The sequence below is a fragment of the Citrus clementina genome, unplaced genomic scaffold (genome assembly GCF_000493195.1).
Source record: "Citrus clementina cultivar Clemenules unplaced genomic scaffold, Citrus_clementina_v1.0 scaffold_3, whole genome shotgun sequence".
In the NCBI taxonomy this organism is placed as follows: Eukaryota; Viridiplantae; Streptophyta; class Magnoliopsida; order Sapindales; family Rutaceae; genus Citrus; species Citrus x clementina.
In genome coordinates this window covers 38,226,679-38,250,342 of record NW_006262339.1, presented here as the reverse complement: position 1 = coordinate 38,250,342, position 23,664 = coordinate 38,226,679, and the positions used below count along the sequence as shown (strand labels likewise).

Below are 23,664 nucleotides of genomic sequence, written 5' to 3'. Positions count from 1 at the left end.
TTTGTTTACTTTGTCTTGGATTGGGAGTAAATTGTTTTAAATTATAATTTTATCCTTATGTAAAGAATTATAATTTGTAATTAAAAAATTAATAAAAAATATATTTGGAAAATAAAATAAATATTTTATTATATTTATAAATTAATAATAATTACTAATATTCTTAATTATGTAAATCATAATTTTTTATTAATTTAAATTATGTGAATAAAAATTATTAATAATAGCAACACAAATGAAATATTATTATTGATAATATAGTACAAAATTAATTTTTTTAGAATAAAATATTTATTATTATTAATTAAATAATTAATTAAGATTTATTAAAATTAATGTTTAATATTATTAATTTAAATATAATATTTATTTATTTTTATTTTATTAAATTTAATAAAATAAATATGTTATAATTATTATTTTTAATAAATATGATATTATTTATTTTATTAAATATGATATTATTTATTTTATTAAATATTATTTATTTATTTTAATTATGAGGGTAAAATGGGAAGAGAGGGGAGTGGATTCCCACTCCCACCTCCCCCATGGGAGTGGGAATCTCACTCCCCACTCCAAAATTAAGTGGGACCCACGGAGTGGGAATCCCACTCCCCCAATTTTTAAGGTAAGTAAACACTGGAGTGGGAAGAATCCACACTCCAAACTCCACACTCCCACTCCAGAAAGTAAACACTGCCATATTAATTACAAATCTAATAGAAATATAAATTAAGAAGATTTTGTTTCTCTCATGCATCTCTTTTCGTGAGTGCATTGACTTTAATGTAGCTTCAATTCCGGGAAGATTGGTGTGAGTTTGCAAAAGTGAATAGCTTCGCATCAAATCAATCAAAGGCAGGCTAAGGGTTTCTTTCGATCATATGAGCTACAAAATATCAAACGAAATTAGGAGGAAGTGCTTATTCTAAAGTGCTTTTTGATAGCGTCGCCCAAACTCACTAATTAATTGCTTGTTAAAGATAAAGCTTCGATTCTTAGAGGGGAAGTAAGGACCTAATTCTACTCACTTTTATTTTCTTTTATTATTATTATATTCCATAGGACATTTTGTTAAAGAAGTTTATTGAGATTCGCTCGTATGTGTATCATAATTGAAACACAGTTAAAAAATCTATTATTAAAAAAAAATAAAAGATAAATTCTATTCTTATAACACACTTAACGAGACTTGAACCCTCAATCCGAATATTAAGATGAAGAGGTCCCATCGCTATTGAAATGATTAAGATATTGTTTAGTATCAAGTTACATGCTCTTATTTATAATTGAAGATGAAACACCAGGGTAATTTGGTTGTTTTAATATCAGTTTGGGACATCTTTTGATGCAAATTGAGAAATGAAGGGTTCACTCCGTGTGTGATTTTTTCTTTTTTTCAATGCAACCCTTATTTGAAGGTGAACTGGGATACAAAACTTTCAGGTTTGAGATATATAAAGAGGAGGGATTCTTCAAAATTGGGTGGAAGTACGTGGAAGCTAGGATGGGTTGTTGACTCCACTCAATAAAAATTTTTCTTTATTTTTATATTATTATTATTTTTTGAGAATTCTGCTTAAGTGCGAGAAAATTTATGAAAAAAAAATGGTATTGGAATCATTTTTATAAATGAAATAATTTTCCATATCAACTCCTATCGATCTAAAAGGCGGCATGCATGACCATTTATCAAATTTAAAAGGAAATTGATGTCCTTTTCCATTAATTAAAAGAAAATTCTAAATGTTACATCCAAAGAAGGAACTCACCTCCTTGAAAAACTTGGAATAAAATATTTGTCTTCATATTAACACGGGCGTTAAATTAGATATACTTGTATTGAAGCATAGTCTTTTTAATAAGTTAAAGGAAAATATCTACTGTCCATCCGTTTTTTTAACTTTTTCAAAAATATACAATTCTTTTTTTTTGTGTGTTGGAATCCACCTAAAGTTACATGTTGTTTCACTTTTCTACTTCCGTCTGGAATCTGTTAAGAAAACTAACGAAAATTTTAAAAAATGACCATTTTACCCCCCAAAACGAAAATTACAATTTCACCTTAAAAATTACCAAAAATAATCAAATTAAATCTAATTCTTTTCCCCATCGGTCAATAAAGAAATTAATTCCACAACCATCAAATGCAGGGTTTTTTTTTTTAAATATGTCTGTAATTAGAATGCTAAATTATAACAATAGTATTAAAAATAACCCAATCTCGCAAACCATTAATTGAATTTAAGATAAGTAGAGTTTTATTATTCATTGAATTATAATCTCTAGTAGTTAAGATTTTTTTGTACTTCATTAACGTACCAATAATGATATTCATCATTCAATCTGATTATTTTTAGCATTTTTAGGGTGAAATTGTAATTTTTGTTTTGGGGGTAAAATGTCATTTTTTAAGTTTCTGTTAGTTTTCTTAACGGTTTCCAAACAGAAGTGGAAAAATGAAACAAAATGTAACTTTAGGTGGATTTCAACAAAAAAAAAATTATGTATTTTGAAAAAAATTAAAAAAAATGGGTGGACGGTGGTTTTCCCATAAGTAAATTGCCTTCATTCTTTAATAACTAAATTGTCTTTATGTACTATTATTATGTTATTTCAAAAACTAAAGTAGCAAAGATTTTGTCTCCGCCAAATACTCATTTATGTAGGATTTTTCCTTTTTCTTTTTTTTCTTTTTCAAAGTAATGTTTCTATTTCTGTATTTGTTGTCTTTCGGAGCAGGGTTATTGGTCTCTCCGATTTCAAACAAACTCATCATTTTCTTTTAATTGTTTTCAAGGTAATAACTTGGGCAAACAAAATTGAAAAGAAGACTTCGAAGTTTTTTTTTTTAAATATTACATAATAATTTTTTTAAAAATAAAGTTCCAAATAGATTTGAATTGCAACTGAATAAATTAATTGAAACTAATTTAAAAGAGAAAAAAAAAGTTTCTTGCAAGCAACATGGTATCTGCCGATCTGGCAAGTTGCAAGTTTGCAAAACATAATGTACTAAACATGAGATATAGGGATTGTTTGGTATACCGGATTTGATTGTATTGGATTGAATAAGATAAGATTGGATTAATATTGAATTATCTATAATATTATGTTGTGTTTGGTGTAATATTGGACTAAACTATAAATAATCATATCTTGTGTTTGGTATGACGTGAGATTGATTAGTAACTAATAATATTTCTTATATATTAATTTATCAAAATTATCTTATATTTATTTTAAAATGACATAGAATATAATCTAACTTAAATCAATAATTATTGGTAAATTTATTAAAAAAATAAAAAAATCTTTCTTTATTATTTTTTTTATAATTAACATATTATAGTTTATAAACTTAAATTTTACTAAATAATACCATCATAAACTTAACAAGAATATGATCAACAACTATAGTAAGAATATCAGTCTATAAATAAAATAAAAAAACATTATTTATTATGCTGTCAACAGTGATCGGCTAAAATTATAAATACCGCTTCCCACTTGCTTCTTCATATATCTCTGTTATTATTATCGCTCTTCGTAAACTCTCTCTATTCAATATACACCGTTTCGATTTTCGTACAAATGCCGACAGACGGCGCCGTTTCATCCTCCTCAGGGCTGATCGTCTCCTTCGGCGAGATGCTCATCGACTTCGTCCCGACGGTCTCCGGCGTCTCCCTCGCCGAGGCCCCCGGCTTCCTCAAGGCCCCGGGCGGCGCCCCAGCCAACGTCGCCGTAGCCGTGGCTCGCCTCGGGGGCAAGGCAGCCTTCGTCGGCAAGCTCGGCGACGACGAGTTCGGTCGCATGCTCGCGGGGATCTTGGAGGAGAACGGAGTCAGCGCTGACGGCATCAACTTTGACCAGGGTGCCAGGACTGCCCTTGCATTCGTGACCCTGCGGGCTGACGGCGAGCGTGAGTTCATGTTTTACAGAAACCCCAGCGCTGATATGCTCTTGAGACCCGACGAGCTTAATCTCGAGCTGATCACATCTGTACGTTATTTTTTTTCATTAATTTTTTTCAATTCTGTTTTTACTTTTGTGATCTTTTTCTTTCGATCAGTCACACGCCGTACGAGGAATCCAGTCACTCACCGTGATAGTGGATCCCACTTAATTTCTTTTTCACTCCCAATTTCTCGCGCCGGGGCTGGATTTTCTACCTGGGGTCCGAGCTGAACAAAAAGTAAATAAATAAATAAAAACTGAATTTTGGATTTTTGCAACGGCGGCGCTAAAATCACCGGTTGGCCTGTCAGTTGATTGTGTCTGTCAGATGATTGTGTCACAGGCATTGACTTCAAGACACATATTCAGTTAATTTTCTGTTGATCCCGCTAACGTCATCGCAGGCGGGTCCCACTTGAGGAGTGAATCACGACATCAAGCGGCCGTTGTTGAATTTCTAAACAGAAAAGCTGACTGTGATCATTATTCTTTTTTTGGGATGAGGAGTATACCGGTTTAGGTGCTAACGTCACGTGCCGTCACGTGCGCCCGAGCGAAAAACTACAAAATCTCGACACGTCAGACTTATTAGTGTGGGTCCTGCATTGAGATCTAATCTCGTAGTTTTTACCCACCACCTGGATTGCGTTATTATATCGTGGGTCCTTCGTGGACTGTCTTTGATGGATTAGACTCGTGGATGATGACGTCACTCGTCAGCAACTTTTAAAAAATAAATTAATTAATTAATTAACCATTTTAGTTCTTAAACGCTCAAAACATTAGATATTTTAAGATAAAATTTCAAAAACCAAAACACCACAACGAACCAGGTGATTAGTAAGTAGAGTAATTACCAAACTTTTTATTCCGATTTCATGATGTATGTGATTAAATATAGTGCATATTATGTGCAATTATAAGTGACCCCTGATGCTTATTATTTTCTATTACATAAAGCATAAAATACATGCTAATTAGAATTAGTTACTATATAAAAATTTTATTACCAGTTAAGGGACTTAAGGGTGATATGTTAAAGGTGATCGATATTACATAACTTATGCTCAACACCACTTGTCTAATGTACTAGATAATGTTAACTCATGGAAGATGGGGTCTAGGTTGTATTGCATTCAAACACTAGACATATTTTAAATATAATCATTTAATTTTTATTATTTAATAAATTCTAAATTTGTTAAATATTAGTTTATATTTATATTTAAATAAATATAATAATTTAAATAATAATATAAGATATTAATAAACCGAAATATCTAATGAACAAATGATAGTACTTTATTTTATTTTCATTACATAGAATCATTTTATTATTGTTATACTAAGTAAAAATAAATTTATAGATTTTATTTAATCGTTTATTATTTACAAACACACTAAATTCAAAAATAAATTTAAATTAAACAATAATATTCGACATAATTATCCTATATTATAATAACTAACATATAGAAATAAAATATATTATAGTTTAATAATATTAATAAATAACATAATATTGTAATATTTTATTATTTAATAATAGTTTATTATTAAATCATTTAATTTGTACAATAACAAAAAGTCTACCAACGTTTAATTTGTCCCAATTTAATTTTATTGATTTTGGATTATTAGTTATATTATTTTTCATCACTGTAAATTTACTAACAATTTCAATTGAATATGTAGCTATACTTCAAATATCGCTTCAGTGTAATCGATTTACAATAGAACATATTCTTTTAATGAAACTAAATTCAATATAGTTAAATCCTATAATGTATACTATATTTCAAAAATGATTCGACTTCTATTTGTTGCTATCAAAAGTGTTAATGTACTCCGAAGAATCGAATTAAAAAATAATAATAATAAAGTTAGTCCAATTACTACCTTATTCTATTAAAAAGATTTTAATTTATTTTACTATAATTGGTTCTATAACTTTAAATCCAATTTCAAATCGAGTTCAAATTATATTATTAATGAATGTATGTTGGTTCCAATCGTTATATTCAATTTTCTTTCCTTTTTGTTTTTTGAATCTCAATGGGAGGAGGGAAGTTTTATAAATAAAAACATAATCAAATTTAACTAGTCATTCAGTGTTTTATATTATTGTTCGAGTTACATTATGTGTTCATTTCTAATTAAAATTATTATATTCTTAATAAATTAAACCCTCGGCCGGGTGGATATTGATTCTGTCCAATAGGGCGTAGAAGATGTATTGTTAACTAAATATATTATTATTTTTTTGTTAATTACAAGGAAATTTTTTTAATTTTCCAGTTTAATAAACCCTAGATCATTCCCTCTTCATTTCAACATTTTTCGCTTTACAAATCATTTTCAAACCGTCTCATCCAATAGCCCACCACTTAAATTAACATCATCCGTGGAATTCAAATTCAAGATATCTAACGGTTTCGGATTAGTCAGCCGATAACTTAGGAATTGCCTTAAAATATTCATGAAATATTTGTGTTTCAATGCCAATATTGACTTCAGTAGGAGCTACTTTTTGACTAAAATCCTCACCCGCCACCTTGCATTCGCATTTCACACGATTTTGTAATTTTATTTTTCGATTTTGTTTGTGTTTATTGTTTATTTTAATTTTATTTTTCGTCTGCGAGCAGGCCAAAGTTTTCCACTATGGATCAATAAGCTTGATAGTGGAGCCATGCCGATCAGCACACTTGGAGGCAATGAAAGCAGCCAAGGAAGCAGGAGCCCTGCTCTCATACGACCCCAACCTCCGGCTGCCGTTGTGGCCCTCGCCGGAGGAGGCGCGTGAGCAGATAATGAGCATCTGGGACAAGGCGGAGGTAATCAAAGTCAGTGATGTGGAGCTTGAATTCCTCACCGGGAGTGACAAGATTGATGATGAATCAGCATTGTCGCTGTGGCACCCCAACTTGAAACTCCTTTTGGTCACCCTTGGAGAGCATGGCTGTAGATACTACACTAAGGTAAAAAAAAAAAACATAAAACTTGCCAGCTAAGCTGAATTCAATTTCTTTATTTAGTTGGATTGTTAGTTGAATAGATGAAGGTTGCTTAAATTTTAGACATTTGGCTGTAAACAGTTGGTATGGTGGTATGTGTTGATAAAAATGGAGTAGACCCACTTGCACCCAGCTGGGTACTCACTTGTGAATTTATGATTTTGTGGGCTCATTTTAAGTTGCAAGTACTAGAAAAGTTAACCACTTGGACTTAGCCCAAGTGGCCAGAGTCACTCCCTCACAAATGTGAGGGAAGTGGTTCGAGCCTCCGTAGACGTATTGTAAGGGTTTAATTTAAATTTTCTTCCTTGGAACCTCAGAGCTTGAGTGAAGACAGTCTTTCTCCTAGGATGGGAGCTGACGTCCCTCGAATATTTGAGAGGGTTAAAAATCTGAGTGGTGCCATATCAAAATTAATGTAAACGGGTCTCAGTATATATATAATTGTAAATATCATCACGAGCAATAGTTCTCATTCAAAAAAAAAAAAAAAAAGTACTAGAAAAGTTTAATTCTCGGAAAAAAGTAGACTAATGAGGTGCTGGGGAAATTTGAAGTTCTGGTTAAAAGTGTTTATTGGTTGAAGAGCCATTAGCAATAGGTGATGTTGTCTCTTGGCTGACGTTAAAAGGACAAGTCCTGTTGTTGTTTTTCAAGTTCTTTTTCCTTGGAACCGAATCTGCTTGTGGAAGTGAGGAGCCCCCACCCTCCAACTTGAACTTTGGTGAAATATTTTATCTTTATTTTAATAATATTAAGGGTGTGTGGGTAGAATTTTAAACCCACCTTGAAGTTTTAATAATCGAAATGGTTTTGTTTCGACCATAGATAGGTTCACTTCACTATTAGCATATTCAATTCTAATAATAAAACAGTATTATAACCTTATGTTACTACCTCTTAGTGTGGAGTGGGAAACTATACTCTAATTAGTCTTCTTGGCTTTTGTGAAAATTGTAGAGTTTCAAAGGAGCAGTGGATGCTTTTCGTGTGAAAACAGTAGATACAACCGGCGCCGGTGATGCATTTGTTGGTGCTCTTCTATGCAAGATTGTTGATGACCAATCTGCTATTGAGGTAACTTGTTCTCATATTTTTATTTTTTTAAATTACACAAGACTATTGCTCAGCTTACAATATATTACATGATACTATAACTCATATTTACAATCAGACAATTATTGAGACTAATTTACATCAACTATTTCTAATATTTAAAGGATGTCAACTCCACTCGCATTTCGAGAGAAAAAAAACTATCTTCACTCAAATTTTGAAGAAGGAAATTAAAATTAAACTCCCACAGTATTTTTAATAGTTCGAACCACAGTCTTCACACTTGTGAGAGAGTGGGTCTAGCCACTCCGGCAAGGCCGAGTGATTATTCTCATAATTATTATAACAATTGCTATTTATTAATATTAATTTTAATTTTAAGGTAATTTATCCACTTTTGGTTTTCTTTTTTTTTTTAAACTCCAGGATGAACCAAGGTTGAGGGAGATATTGAAATTTGCAAATGCCTGTGGAGCCCTCAGTACCACCAAGAAGGGAGCAATTCCAGCTCTACCCACAGAGTCTGAAGCTCTCGCCTTACTCAAAAGGAGCACAATAATAGACAAAATTATGAGTTGGATTTTTTTTTGGTTTGTATTTTGAATTTTCTTTTCGTTTCTATATAAGTTGCTTTGAAATTCAATGAAAGAAAGGGCTTCTTCTAGAGCTATCAAAATTTCTCTGCCATTTCTTGTTTTACAATTTTTTTTTCTTTTTTTGGGTTTCTTTGTTTCAATGTTTGGGTTACTTGTCTTTCCCTGTTTGTAATGATGGAAGACTTGAGCTCCAAGGCTTCTGCTCTGCTTTAGTGAATAAAAATATCGTTTCTCACGATTGCCATCTCATCAAAAGGGCTTGCAGCCATCATTTAAGGAGCTACCTTAGTTTTCTTCGCTCGTTTCTCATAAAAGGATCCCATAAAAGGACGACCTAAGTGGGGAACATGATATTGAAGAGGGAAAAATGTCCATTAAAAATGAGATTTGAAATATTTTCTATGAGAAGCTTAAAAAATGAAACGTACTTTAAGATGGTGTGTTGAATCATCTTGTATTGCATTAAACAGCCTTGTTGTTTCAATTTTATAGTCCATTTATCCCTCGTGTGATCAAGTGCGGACTAGGGAGCTCTCTTCTTGGATGCAAGTGCTAAATGCCGTCGGCAAAATCATTGCTGTTACTTCACACTTCCCAGCAATCCAAAGAAATGATTTTTCTTTCTGCTGAAGCCCTCTTTTGAATCAAATCTTTGAAGTGGTTAATCTTATCCCCTTTTTTTTTTAGAATAATTTTCACTCATTCTAATAAGATAAGACCCTGTGGTGTTTGCGTTACTTTTTTCCTACAATCGTTTTGTATCTGTAATATTTAGTCATATTTTATATTTTCACCGCCCTTGATTGCTTTGTTCCAAGGCTAGCAACATGAAAAATGCAAAATTTTCCATGCAACTTTATTCATTAGTAGGGAGCATTCATTTACCTTTATCCGCAAAGTCCTCCGAGTTGGCTTGCATTTTGCCTACTTTGATTGCATTTTAGCCAGAACCATCTCTGCCCATGGTTCCTTGCTTCCCTCCATGCTCAATTCACAAGGCACAGAGAAACTGTTAAACAATTTTCACATGGAAACAGATACCAGCATGTAGTAAATAAATAATAATATCTCAAAACCAGTTAAGCAAATAAATAATAAGCAGAAACTTGTCACAACTCAAGCAACTCTAAAATAGTCTAAGTATCCAACAGCAACAGGTACACGTATAAAGGATTCCCTCTCTGATTGGAGTTTGTCTCTCCAATGGACAACTTTCAAAGTGTTTTCTGTTTATTTTCAAACATATCTTGAGAATTACATGTGAAAGTCATTAACTCCTGAATATGGACGAGAATGAAAAAGAAAAGCATTCACACAAACTGTTAGAACAGACCGGAGGTGGCCATATGAGTGATGAAATTTTCTGGGAAACTTTTAGTTCCTCAATTTAACTATCAGAATATGGCCAGTGGCAACTTGCCCCGATTATTCGTGTCAATATTGACCATTTTTTTTTTTTTTTGGTTCCAAGAACACCCTCATTAGTGATCTGTTTAGACTGGCTTTTCTTGCTCACAATTTAAACAGCAATAGAACGAAGGAGAGTAATCAATAATACCAAAGAATTACAGTCCTTATTTTGGGGAATTTAATGGACTAGTCCCCAAAAAAAAAAAAATTGATTGAAAAAGGAAAAGCACAGCCCAACAAGAGTCCCAGCCAAATTTCTATTTCATTTCTTGCCAACTTTAGTCCCCATCACCCAAGTAATTAACAGAAAGGTTGTGACCTGCCGACTGATGTGGCACAATTGACGTTAATTTGCAAGATAATTCCAAAATGCATCAATATACAATTGGTTAAAACTCTAATTGAGAAATGCAAGATTTAGCATTATGTCATAGCTCTAATATGATGAAGGATCACGGAAATGACAGGAGTGGCAAAAAAAGAAAATGGAGGTATTAGGATTTAGGAGTGCTTTGATTGATTTTTCCCTTTTTTCCCCTTGATCTCTGCTTTGGTTGGCAAGCCAATGCATCCATGCACAAAATGCAATGAAAGGATTATCCCTTAAAATTGAAAATGAAGTTCCCTTTTAGTTTTATCTTTCATTTTTCTCCCAATTCCTGCACTGCCAATGCCTAGCTCTATTTTAAGCATTCTGGTGTAATTATCTTTCATTTTCTTTTGATGTGTAGTTTGGTTTACTTGGTGAACGTTGGAATCGATATAGGAGCAGTTTTGCTCTAAATTTAAGTTCGCATTTCATTTGCAGGGGCTGGAAAAATCAAAACATGAGCAGTCACTGGAGCCTGTTGGGCGCTTTACTGCCATGGCGGAGGAAAGAATTGGAGCTCTATTACAGGAACATAGCACTTAATGGTGAAAAGCGTAGAATCCACCTATGATTCTTTTTCTCCAGGTGCCACAGAGGCAGAAAGTGATTCCACCGATCAATCACTATCCGAACTTCGGGATGATATTGAAGATGAGGGCTTATCCGCAAGCGAATCAGATTCTCAAGACGGCAGCTTATCTGATTTTGACCCAAAGGAAAGCCAAGTAAGCTCTCATAGAATGCGATCGCTCTCCTTTACGATGTCAGGATCATCATCGATATCAAATAAGGTTATATGATTCTAATGATAAAAAAATTTCACAGAGACGAAATAGAGACGTCAGAATTTAATTCAAAATCTCATTTTACTTGCCTAGTAGGCCTCGTTTGCTCTACCTAATTTTTTTTTATGTGGTACTATTTTTGTATTCTAATATTTACTAATGTAGTATTATCGTAAATAGCCAATTGTCGTCATGTGATATATTTGTTCATCGTCTGCATATATGATAGGCAGAAATTATCCATCTCTCTATCCTAAACCAGACAAGCATTCATGTAATAGGGTTACCATCAATTACATGAATGATGATTTGAATCAAACAAACTGTGTATTTTTTTTTTTTTTCCTTTTTGATAAGAATTGTGTCTGCCTAATAATTAAGTTTTATGTAGTTAATTATTTTTTCTTTTTTCAAAAGTATTTTATTTTAATTTTATTCCTGTTTCTTTTCTTTAAAAGTTTGCACGTGGCAGCCTCACAAGTATGCTTGTTGTATTCTCTTTTGAATATATTTTATTTATCTAAGAATTTATCCTTTCCACCGCACTTTTTTAATCACATAAATAGATTTTTTTTTAAAAAAGATACTATAATCTTTATTGAATTATATAATGTGGCACAAGTTGACATGAGTTGATATTCTGAAAATGATGGAGATAATTGTGAATCGTTGAAGAGAAAATGAACCTAAAGTTGCCCGTTTTATTTTATATTGAGAATTATAATATTCAGTATACATTTTGGGAAGCAACATTTGACTATTTGGGTGCTTGTAGGAATTTATACCCATTTTTCCCCTCTAATTTGCAAATAAGGAATTAGTGTAAGAATAAAATAAAAAAGATTATCTGTCTTATAACAAATTCTCCAAAATTATCCACTAGAGTGATTATGGACCTAATTTTTTTATGTACTTATTGCTAGTGAGTTGCCATTTAACTATGAAGGTCTTGTCATGTGATGCATTCTTTTTTTTTTAACATATTATTGCATCGCCACTTCGGCTTGTGAGGGCAGCGGTTCTAGCCCCCACAATACTTTTGTGGGGGCTAAATATTTTTTATATTTAAAAATCATTCTCCCTTGCGAAATGCAAGTGGAGTATGAGCATTCCTCTCCTGTGAGGGGTTATTTGTCTGGACATGTACTTCATAGAATTTATTGTAATAATGTAAGTCCTAATCATGTATATCTGATTGTAAATATCAGTGTAATATCTCTGCTACAATAGCAGTTGTTGTAAATATCTGTGTAATACAGTAATCTGATGATTAATCAGTATTCAAAAAAAAAAAAAACATATTATTGCATCTTATAACAATTAAGTGCATAAATATGAAAAAAAAAAATCGAACATACAATCAAAAACTTGAGAAATATAACATAAATTTTAAAAAATTTATAATACACAAAACTTATATTTCAATAAGATATAGTATTATTCTAATTTCTAATCCTTAAAGATGGAGTCTGGTGTGGTTTTGGCGGGGGGGGGGGGAAGGCGTGTCACATGCCTCATGTATTTTAGATATGATAATCAAACATCTTTATGGTAAAAGAATTGGATAATATTGTCTTCCTAAGGCTAAGGAGATATGGTGGGTCAAATTTATTAATTACAATTCTAATACAAATATAAATTAAGAAAAAAATTGTTTTTTCTCGTGCATCTGTTTTCGTGAATGCATCGACTTTAATGAAGCTTCAGTTCCGGAAATGTATTTGCAAAAGTGAATAGCTTCGCATCAAATCAATCAAAGGCAGGCAAAGGGTTTCCTTCTTTGGATCATATGAGCTACAAAATGTCAAACGAACTTAGGAGGAAGTGTTTATTCGGAAGTGCTTTCCATATCGTCATCCAAACTCACCAAGTGCTTGCTAAAGACAAAGCTTTGAATCTTTGAGGGTACGTGAGGCACTAAGCTCTCGAAAATTATGACCACTTAGAGAGTCTTGTCACACGTAATCTATATTTAAACATCTCGACATCTTATCGATCAAATTTTGTGAAAACGAGATGTTAATTTTTATTTCAGTAAAATAATCTAAGGAATGATCTGACTCGGTGACTCTACTCACTTTTATTTTCTTTTATTATTATATTACAAAGTATATTTTGTTGAAAACGTTTACTGAGATCGCCCCCATTATTGAGAAAAAAAAAAGATAAATTTTATTCTTGTAACACACTTAAGGAGACTTAAACTCTCAATCTCATTATTTAGATGAGGAGGTTCCATCGCTATTCAAATGATTAAGATATTGTTTGGTATCAAGTTGCATGCTCTTATTTATGATTGAAAATGAAATACTGGGGATAATTTGGTTATTTTAAAAGCAGTTTGGGACCTCTTTGATACAAATTGACAAATGAAGGGTCCACTCCGTGTGTGATTTTTTTCTTTATTTTTTAATGCAACCCTTATTTGAAAAGGTGAACTGAGACAAAAAAAACTTTTAGGTTTCAGATATATAAAGAGGGAGGATTCTCTAAAATTGGGCGGAAGTACGTAGAAGCTAGTATGGGTAATTGACTCGACTCAATTGTTATATTATTTTTTAAAATTTTGTTTAAGTGGGAGTAAATTTATGAAAAAAAGGGTATTGGGATCAATTTTATAAATTATTAATTTGTATTGTTAATGAAATAAGTTTCTATATCAGGCCCTATCTCTAGATCTATAAATTTGATTTTCGGTGGCTACAAAATCCGTAATTAGTTTCTGTTGGACCAAATATAAAATAAGCCTAATAAGGCCTAAATAAATTTAATCTCAATAAGACCTATCTAATAAATTTTCTCTCAATTATTCTCACGAAGTGGTGGACAAACCACCTAGAATGATATTCCTAAGTAATAAGCCTTCAAAGCCCAAAAGATGTCGATATTATAAGCTCTTATCCTAGGACAAACCTCCTAAGTTTGAAGGCTCCTATGATCCCAAGGTCTTAGTAAAAATAACCTAAGGATAAAATATTTATTCCTTTAATCCGTAAACAAGTTTGTATATCCATGTGTCAATCAACATTGGTACTAAAAGACAAGTGCTGCCAAATGTCACAAGAACAATGACATTTGTCATCAAAATAACTAGGACTCAAGTCAAATCAATTTGGCCGATGAATATGTCTTTCATTCTCTGTAAAAGCTAAGAAGAAAGAGACTCAAAAGTAAAAAGGGCTAACTTTCTCCCTCTAATATTTCTCTTTCTAAATTTATATTTTCAAAAGTCCAATGACTGACTTGACCGTCGGAGAGTTTACGCCGGCAAAGTCGGCCCTCTGATATTTTTCTTGTGTTTATAGAGTATCATTAAATAAGGACATTTTGATTGCCTAAAGAAGTAAACTCAGAAGAGGATATATAAAGACCCATTAAGATCAATCCAAATGATAAACTCACTATTATCAAATCCAACAAAGAGGAACCCAAGTCTTAAGGGGGTCGTCCTCAGTCGAAATTTCTACATCATAAGTTGGGACAAAATTTGTATCAATAGTTTCTAATAAAACAAAATACAGTAAATGAATAATACACATATAAACTTGGGATAAAATTTCATATACGAAGTAACGTGATATTGGAAAAATTCATGACATGAATAGAGACTAATATACCATAAGAATATTCCCGTCATAATTAAAAAACAAGATAAATTAATTAAAGGAAAAAAAGACACTAACACTCTCGTGATTTGGTGAAATGGTTACAAAAACTCTATATTTTTAAAAATAGTCACATACACCCCTTTTGGAACACGTAGATTCTCTTTCTAGACAAACCATGGGGGTCTATATGAATATGTAATAATTTCTAAATATAAAAATGAGTTTATATTTCTAAAAAATAGTTCGTATAATTATTTTTAAACATATAAATGGATGTATGTTATCTGAAAAAATAACATATGTGACTGTTTATCAAACTAAAGGAGAATTGGTGTCATTTTCCCTTAATTAAAATAAAATTCTATCTTTTATACAAAAGGAACTCGTTCGCTTCCCTCAAACATATGTCATCAAACATTTGTCCTCAGATATAAGGTTAATATATGGGGTGTCAAATTAGATGTAGTTGTTTTGAACCATAGTTTCTTTAATAAGTAAATTGTCTTCATTATTTAATAAGTAAATCGTCTTCATATACTATCCTTATTTTACTTCAAAAACTAAAGTAGCAAAGATTTTGTCTCCACCAAATTGGCATTTATGTAGGACTTTTTTTTTTTCAAAATGTTGAAACATGTTTCTATTTCTATATTTTGTTGTCTTTTGGAGCATGGCTATTGTCGTCTCCGATTTCAAACAAATCCATCATTTTCTTTTATTGTTTTTCTAGGTAATAACTTGGAAGAAAAAAAAAAAGGAAAATGAAGTTCGTATTTTTTTTTTCAATATTACAAATAAATTCCTTAAAAACAAAGTTCCAAATAGATTTGATTTGCATCAGAATAAATCAATTGAAACTACCTTTTTTTTTTAAAAAAAAGGGGGTTTCTTGCAAGCACATGGGATCTGCCAATCTGGCAAGTTGCGAGTTTGCAAAACAAAATGCACTAAACACGACATATAATAATTACAAATCAAAAAAACTGTTTGAAAAAAAATAATAATGCACATGTTGTAGAAGAGAGTCATGATCAACTCATCAAATACGACAACTAATATTTGACTCACTACCCACATTCAGAAATTTATTTAATAAATAAATACCAAAGTAAACTCAATCAAGCATGGCTACAACCAATCGGAAAGCAATGACTTATCAAATTTAGAAAGAGATTTTATATGGTTTATATATACAAAAAAATATATCCTGTAATGTAATTTAAATGCTGTTTGTAATATGCAGTTTAAAATTTTTAATATAGCTTAATAATTGGGCTCATCTTAACAATAAATTTTTAAAAATAAAATAACCCATTTAAAGTTTAGAAAAAAAAAATTATAAATAAAATTCCAAATGAATTTGGTGTGGAGTGAGTGTTGTGTCGTGGTAGGGACTTGGGACTTGGGACTAGGGGAATTTCTTATCAATTTCATTCTCGGTTCTGAGTTGTGGCAACAAAAAGACTGTCTGCTGAGAAATTTCTGATAAAAAATAATAATTGATCTTCATCGACTGCTGTAATGTGCACAACAAGCAAGTGGGCAGCCACTTTAATGGTTTTATGATTTTGATTTTCAACGTAACAGAACAAGAAAATAAAAATTAAACTTATAAAAACTATGGGTGACGGACGGTGACCCACCATTTTCATCAACTCAGACTTTGTCTAAAAATGTGGGTTTTTATATCATCTGTGGTTGTGGGATCAAAATCAACCCACTGACAAACAATTTTTTATTTTTTTCGAGAGAAACTGATTGGGTAACCGTAAAATGTTAAATTTGGACCTAAATTATCTGAAGAGATAGATGAAATTTAAGATGTTGAATATATGATAAAATGTTAGGGTTTGAGTTTGAGTCTAATAAAAATTACAATTAAGGTATTAAAAAAAAAGGAGTAACGATTGGATAGGGGTAACTTACTCTGCAGGGATAATTTTAAAAAATAATAATAAATACAGAAGTTATATCTTTCATTCATATATATATATATATATATATATATATATATATTAAGGATTTTAAAGTGCAAGAAAGTTTTAAAACCGCACGATTTTAAAAGCTTAAAACTGTAACTTTCTCTTTAAAATTTCGGACTTAAACATTTTTGTATATATATATAAATTTGCCCATGATGCATTTTTATGATTAAATAACGTTTTTCCATAATTTTGTTATCAACATTATCCAAAATGTCTTTCTTAATAGACTAGGATTAGGGCCATTGGATTTTTAATTTCAAGTTTTTGAGTTGTTTACATAGTTTTAAAGGTCTTTGTATTCTGTGATAAAATTTATAAATTCTACTAAGTGTTTATAATTTGTTTAATAAAAAAAATATGATAATTCTGAAGATTCCAAGAGAGTCTTAAAATGAATTTTTAAAATTCGAAAAATGTCTCAACAAAATACTCTGGTTTTTCAAGTTCGATTAGACATTTAATTGGATAAAATTTTGGATGAATTTGTTTTATCCAAAATCCAAATCAATTTCTAACTAGTCCTCCTAATTTGATAGATAGACTTGAATAAATCACTTGATAAATGTGTTCTGAACTAATCCAAGATGTTATTCATAAGAAAAATGCAAGAATATGATCCAAATCCAATTGAATCTTTCACATAAGATAACAAGTTTAATGGAATTAGAAACCTCAAGAATCAGAAGTTTAATTAATAGAGGATTGCGGATACCATTCTAATCCTTTTGAACGGATTCACTTTCTTTCTTTGAAGTAAATTCAACTAAAAGAGATTATCTCTCCAGGAAAATAGGATTTTTGTTTTTTAATTTATTACTCCATACATATTTTCCTATAAGGGATTATCCTAATCTAGCAATCTTTCTAGCTCGTAAAGAAAAAAAAAAATTTGTTAGTTTATCGACTTAATGATGAAGATTCTGTCTAAAAATAAATAACATTTACAATCATTATTATTATATTTATTTTACTATTTTAAAAATAAAATTAATAGATAAAAAAGGGAAAAATAATTATTTTAAACGTTTATTTGATAAATAATTAATAACATATTGTATGAATGACTAACAAAAACGTTCGAGACATGAGACCAACAAGTTGAGTGCATTGTTTTCGACTATGTTTAAGACTCTGTTTTTTTTTATTTATTTTCAACATTTGAATTGTATTTTTCTGTCATTGCGTTTGATCAAGGTAGGTTCCAGTAAATTTCTGTCAAAATTAAAAATTAAAAATTAAAAAAAAGAAAAAGAAAAAGTCACGGATGATTAGAACATTCTAGAATACAAGTTGGATTTTGTCATGGGAGTGGGCGATTTTGTGTTGTTAATTTATTAATTAATTAAACACCGACTAATGTTAAAAAAATAAATTAAAATACAGAAAAACCACGGTAAGATTAGACAGTATTTGATTATTAAATTTGTTTTTTTTTTTTTTTTAATAAAAAGAAGAAGATGAATGTGTTGTTTTGTATTATTTGTTCAATTAATGACAGCCACTGCCCACTGGGCAACGTGATTCTCTCTATTAACGAGCTACGTAAACTTGCAACCCATTCCCTCTCACTTCCAACATGCTTTCTTCAAATATTTTTGGATTATTTAACTTAATTAATTCCAATATTCTTTTTTTGTATATTTGTAGACAAAATTATTAATCTTCATTATTCTTTATTAATAAATTTGTTAAATGAATAATAAATTTATGAACTTTCTTTTGTTTCATTAATATAAATATCATATCAAGACATTTCGAGTTACTCAGTGTGTAATGTGAAAGAGACCGAAGGTTTTTAAAATAGTTCAAATCTATTACGAATCGGATTTTCAATCTTAAATATTAATTCAAAAGAAACTCATAAAGCTATATTTTGTAAGTAATTAAACTTAGGGACGACAATGGGGAGAGAAGGAAAGGGACCAACATTTTCGTACTCAGTCTCAATGTTTTGCATATGTCACTGTCCCTTTCTTGCCCCCCCAATAGAATTGCTTGAGGAGAGGAAATGAAATCCATGATTATCGAATAACTGATACATTTTTAGTTTTTAATTTAATTTAATCATATTAAAAATTTTCTAAATAAAAGTAAAATTTGATAATATATCTTACATTAATATTAATCCATTACAAAAGTTACACTACAAAATATAAATCATCATAATAATTATTTTAGTCAATTTTCATAATTTTATAATAAAAAATTACTTTAATGTCAATAATGAAATAGATAAAATAGATATAGGTACTTAAATTAATACTTTCAATAAAAGCTCTTACCTCTTACTCCTCCTCTGTTTGTGGATTGTGCTTTGAGTTGTGGTTAAATTTAAATTGTATTAAAATTTTATCTTAATTAATATTTATGTTGTTTGAATAAATATTATTTTACAATTTCAATTTGATTATTTATTTTCTAATAATTTTAAAAAATAAAATAAAAAATAGAGAAAAGATGGAGATTTCACCTCATTCCCTCTAGGGATGGCAATGGGGAGGTGAGGGGAGGGGACCGATCTCTCTGTACCCATCCCCAATATTTTGCCTATGTCCTTGTCCCCTCCCCATCCCCGTCCTCGTTAGAATTACTTGAGAGAATCTCCATCATTTCCCCGAATAAGAACATGGGATTCCCGAGGGTCCCCGATTTCCGAATAACTAATACATTCTTTTGTTTTCGATTTTGAGTTAATCATATTAAATAAAAAATTCAAATAAAAGTAAAGTTCGAAATATATCTTACATTAATATCCATTACAAAAGTCACATACATTAAATTAGTAAGTAACGCATACAAACTTCTTTTACAAACTATCATGAACAAATTAATAGTTTAATACAAAATTATTACAAATAAAATCGAATTTAGATTCAAAATTAACTTTTTCAATGGTGGCGTGAACACTTTATAAATATGGACTATTCCCTTTACAGCACAATAGTTAAGTCGAAGCAAATCAAGAGCAAATATTAGATTAGATATAAAAATTGTGATTCGTTGTGGGCAATTATAACATCTAAAAATAAATAAAAAATAGATTTAAGTTTAAAATATTTAATGAATATTAAAATTAAAACAAAATTTTTAGGCTAATAGAATCTATCCGGTCTTTTTAATGTCCTAAATAAAAATTTAGGACTTTAATTAGTTAATTAGGCCTAAAAGTTTAATAATAAAAATATTTTGATATTTGTTATTTTTACCAACATTTATAATTTTATAATTCAAAATTTATTATTTATTTACTAATAATTTTTAAAAATAAAAAAATAAAAAATTAAAATGAGGAAATAAGTAGGGGATGGGATGGGGATTACATCTCATCTTTGTCCCCTCCACAAAAAAAAAATTAGGTAAAAAAATTTTTCTATCCCTTTTCCGAATAAGAAATTAGGTATGAAAATAATCTCATACCTTCCATGAATAGAAAAAATCTCCAAAAATATTTATCCCATATAAAATCGTTTCCAGTCCTTTTCAAGTGTTAAAGTCTCCTGAGTCCCTAGTTAAACTTAAATCTAAAATGAGAAACAAAATTATAAGAATAAATAAATAAATAAAATATTGCATGGACCCACAAATAAATATCTAAAACAAATTATTATCCAAACCAAGGCAATTGCAATTACAATGGAAGACGAGAAAAGAAATTCCAGAAGGAAAAAGATCTCCAATTAATATCACTTACCCATAAATTACGCTTACTCTTTTTTTCTATTTTTTAATTATTAATTAAATTTAATCCAATTTCTAACGACACCCACCACTCCTCTCTATAAATACCGCTTCCCACTTACTTCTTCATCTCTCTCTCTCTCTCTCTCTCTATTGATTTTATTTCTCTTCATAGACTCTCTCTCCATTCAATACACATCGTTTCGATTTTTGTACAAATGGCTACCAACGGCGCCGTTTCATCCTCCTCAAGCCTGATCGTGTCCTTCGGTGAGATGCTCATCGACTTCGTCCCGACGGTCTCCGGCGTCTCCCTCGCCGAGGCCCCCGGATTCCTCAAGGCCCCCGGCGGCGCCCCCGCCAACGTCGCCATAGCCGTAGCTCGCCTCGGCGGCAAGGCAGCCTTCGTCGGCAAGCTCGGCGACGACGAGTTCGGTCACATGCTCGCTGGGATCTTGAAGGAGAACGGAGTCAGCGCTGACGGCATCAACTTTGACCAGGGTGCCAGAACTGCCCTTGCATTCGTGACCCTGCGGGCTGACGGCGAGCGCGAGTTCATGTTTTACAGAAACCCCAGCGCTGATATGCTCTTGAGACCCGACGAGCTTAATCTTGAGCTGATCAGATCTGTACGTTAATTTTTTTTTTTCAATTTTGTTTTTACTTTTGTGATCCTTTTGCATGAATTTCACGCGCGGTCTGCGGGATCTTGCCACTTACCGGGACAGCGGGTCCCACTTACTTTCTTTTCACTCCCAATTTCTCTCGCTAGATTTTCTCATTCGAGTCCGAGCTGAACAAAAAAAAAAAAAAAAAAAATATTGACTTTTGGATTTTTGCAACGGCGGCGCTAAATCACCGTCCAGCCCGTTGGTTGATGGAGTCACAGGGGATGACTTAAATCTTTAGACACATCTTAAGTAATTTTCTGTTGATCCAGCTTATATCATCGCAGGCGGGTTCCACTTGAGGCGTGAATCATGACATCAAGCGGCCCTCGTTGAATTTCTAAATAGAAAAGCTGACTCTGATCATTATTCTTTTTTGGGATGAGGAGTATAGCGGCTTAGGTGTTAACGTCACGTGCTCTCACGCGCGGCAGAGCAAAGAATTAAAAACTCGACACGTCAGACTTATTAGATGTGGGACGCCGCATGCGTTCGGCACTCAGATCTAATCGTGTAGTTTTTACCCACCACCTGGATTCCATTATTATACCGTGGACCCTTCCTACGGATTCTTTTTAATTGTTGTCTCTTTCCCACGCGCCTTCCATTTACATTTCCGAAATTAATTATTAATGTCCCAAAAAATATTAGTTAATTCGATACGGTTAAAACACTCATGAAATATTTGTGTTCAGAGCCATTATTGTCTTTAATAGTAGCTACTTTTTGACTAAAATCCTCACGCGCCTTGCATTCACATTTCACACGTTTTTTAATTTTATTTTTCAATTTTACTTGTGTTTTTTGTTTATCTTAATTTTAGTTTGGTCTGCGTGCAGGCCAAAGTTTTCCACTATGGGTCAATAAGCCTGATAGTGGAGCCATGCCGATCAGCGCACTTGGAGGCAATGAAAGCAGCCAAGGAAGCAGGAGCCCTTCTCTCATACGACCCCAACCTCCGGCTACCGTTGTGGCCCTCGCCGGAGGAGGCGCGCGAGCAGATAATGAGCATCTGGGACAAGGCCGAGGTAATCAAAGTCAGTGATGTGGAGCTTGAATTCCTCACCGGGAGTGACAAGATTGATGATGAATCAGCATTGTCGCTTTGGCATCCCAACTTGAAACTCCTTTTGGTCACCCTTGGTGAGCATGGCTGCAGATACTACACCAAGGTAAAAAAAAAAAAAAAAAAAAAAAATATATATATATATATATATATATATATATATAGAAAACTTGCCAGCTAAGCTGAATTCAATTTCTTTATTTAGTTGGATTGTTAGTTGAATAGATGAAGGTTGCTTAAATTTTAGACTTTAGCAGTAAACAGTTGGTATGGTGGTTGGTGTGATTTGTGTTGATAAAAATGGAGTAGGCCCACTTGCACCCAGCTGGGTAGTCAGTTGTGAATTTATAATTTTGTGGGCTGTTTTTAAGTTGCAAGTACTAGAAAATTTTAATTCTCGAAAAAAAAAAAAGTCTAGTGAGGTGATGGGGAAATTTGAAGTTTTGGTTAGAAGTGTTTTATTGGTTGAAGAGCCATTAGCAATAGGTGATGTTGTCTCTTGGCTTGATGTTAAAGGACAAGGCCTGTTGTTGTTATTCAAGTCTTTTTTCCTTGGAACCGAATCTGCTTGTGTAAGTGAGGAGCCCCCACCCTCCAACTTGAATTTTGGTGAAATATTTTATTTTTATTTTAATAATATTAAGGGGTAGGTAGGTAGAATTTTAACCCTACCTTTAAGTTTTAATAATCCCAACGCAAATGTTTCATCTGTAGGTTCACTTAACATCAGCATGTTATATTCTAATAATCAAACAGTATTATTACCTGTTAGTATGGAGGGGGAAACTGTAACCTAATTATTCTTCATGTTTTTTTTTTTCCTGAAAATTTTAGAGTTTCAGAGGAGCAGTGGATGCTTTTCATGTGAACACAGTAGATACAACCGGCGCTGGTGATGCATTTGTTGGTGCTCTTTTAGGGAAGCTTGTTGATGACCAATCTGTTCTTGAGGTAACTTGTTCTCATAATTATTATAACAATTGCTATTTATTAATCTTGATTTTAATTTTAAGGTTATTTATCTACTATTGATTTTTTTTTCCTCCAGGATGAACCAAGGTTGCGGGAGATATTGAAATTTGCAAATGCCTGTGGAGCCATCACTACCACCAAGAAGGGAGCAATTCCAGCTCTACCCACAGAGTCTGAAGCTCTCAACTTACTCAAAGGAGCGTAATAATAAACAAAATTATTAGTTCCAATTTTTTTTTTTTTGTTTGTATTTTGAATTTTCTTTTTGTTTGTATTTTGAATTTTCTTTTTGTTTCTACGGAAGTTGCTTTGAATTCAATGAAAAGAAGTTTCTTCTGTATTATTATTATTTTTCAATATTTAGGTTACTTGTTTTTCCCTATTTGTAATGATCGAAGACTTGAGCTTTGAACTTTAAAGGTTGCTGCTCTGCTTTAGCGAATAAAACTATCGTTTCTCGTGATTGCCATCTCATCAAATCAAAAGGGCT

At 31.8% G+C, this 23,664-nt stretch overlaps 2 protein-coding genes across 2 annotated transcripts; both read left to right on the top strand.

Moving 5' to 3' along the window:
• Window positions 1–3,558: 3,558 nt before the first annotated feature.
• Window positions 3,559–8,723, top strand: LOC18046805 (probable fructokinase-4). The gene is made up of 4 exons (XM_006442944.2): window positions 3,559–4,008; window positions 6,612–6,944; window positions 7,941–8,057; window positions 8,463–8,723. Exons 1-4 carry the CDS (start codon window positions 3,598–3,600, stop codon window positions 8,637–8,639), a joined length of 1,038 nt encoding a protein of 345 aa, XP_006443007.1. The 5' UTR covers window positions 3,559–3,597; the 3' UTR covers window positions 8,640–8,723.
• Window positions 8,724–20,599: 11,876 nt separating this feature from the next.
• On the top strand, window positions 20,600–23,637 carry LOC18046804 (probable fructokinase-4). Its single transcript, XM_006442943.2, has 4 exons — window positions 20,600–21,097; window positions 21,976–22,308; window positions 23,037–23,153; window positions 23,251–23,637. The coding sequence occupies exons 1-4, from the start codon at window positions 20,687–20,689 to the stop codon at window positions 23,377–23,379; spliced, it is 990 nt and encodes a 329-aa protein (XP_006443006.1). The 5' UTR covers window positions 20,600–20,686; the 3' UTR covers window positions 23,380–23,637.
• The last annotated feature ends 27 nt before the right edge of the window (window positions 23,638–23,664 follow it).

Bases quoted from the DNA above. Each gene is read 5' to 3' on its own strand.
- LOC18046805 (XM_006442944.2), top strand. From the start codon at position 3,598: ATGCCGACAGACGGCGCCGTTTCATCCTCCTCAGGGCTGATCGTCTCC. The intron at 6,945-7,940 runs GTAAAAAAAAAA...TGAAAATTGTAG, and splicing joins GCTGTAGATACTACACTAAG to AGTTTCAAAGGAGCAGTGGA. The intron at 8,058-8,462 runs GTAACTTGTTCT...TTTAAACTCCAG, and splicing joins ATGACCAATCTGCTATTGAG to GATGAACCAAGGTTGAGGGA.
- LOC18046804 (XM_006442943.2), top strand. From the start codon at position 20,687: ATGGCTACCAACGGCGCCGTTTCATCCTCCTCAAGCCTGATCGTGTCC. The intron at 21,098-21,975 runs GTACGTTAATTT...GTCTGCGTGCAG, and splicing joins ATCTTGAGCTGATCAGATCT to GCCAAAGTTTTCCACTATGG. The intron at 23,154-23,250 runs GTAACTTGTTCT...TTTTTCCTCCAG, and splicing joins ATGACCAATCTGTTCTTGAG to GATGAACCAAGGTTGCGGGA.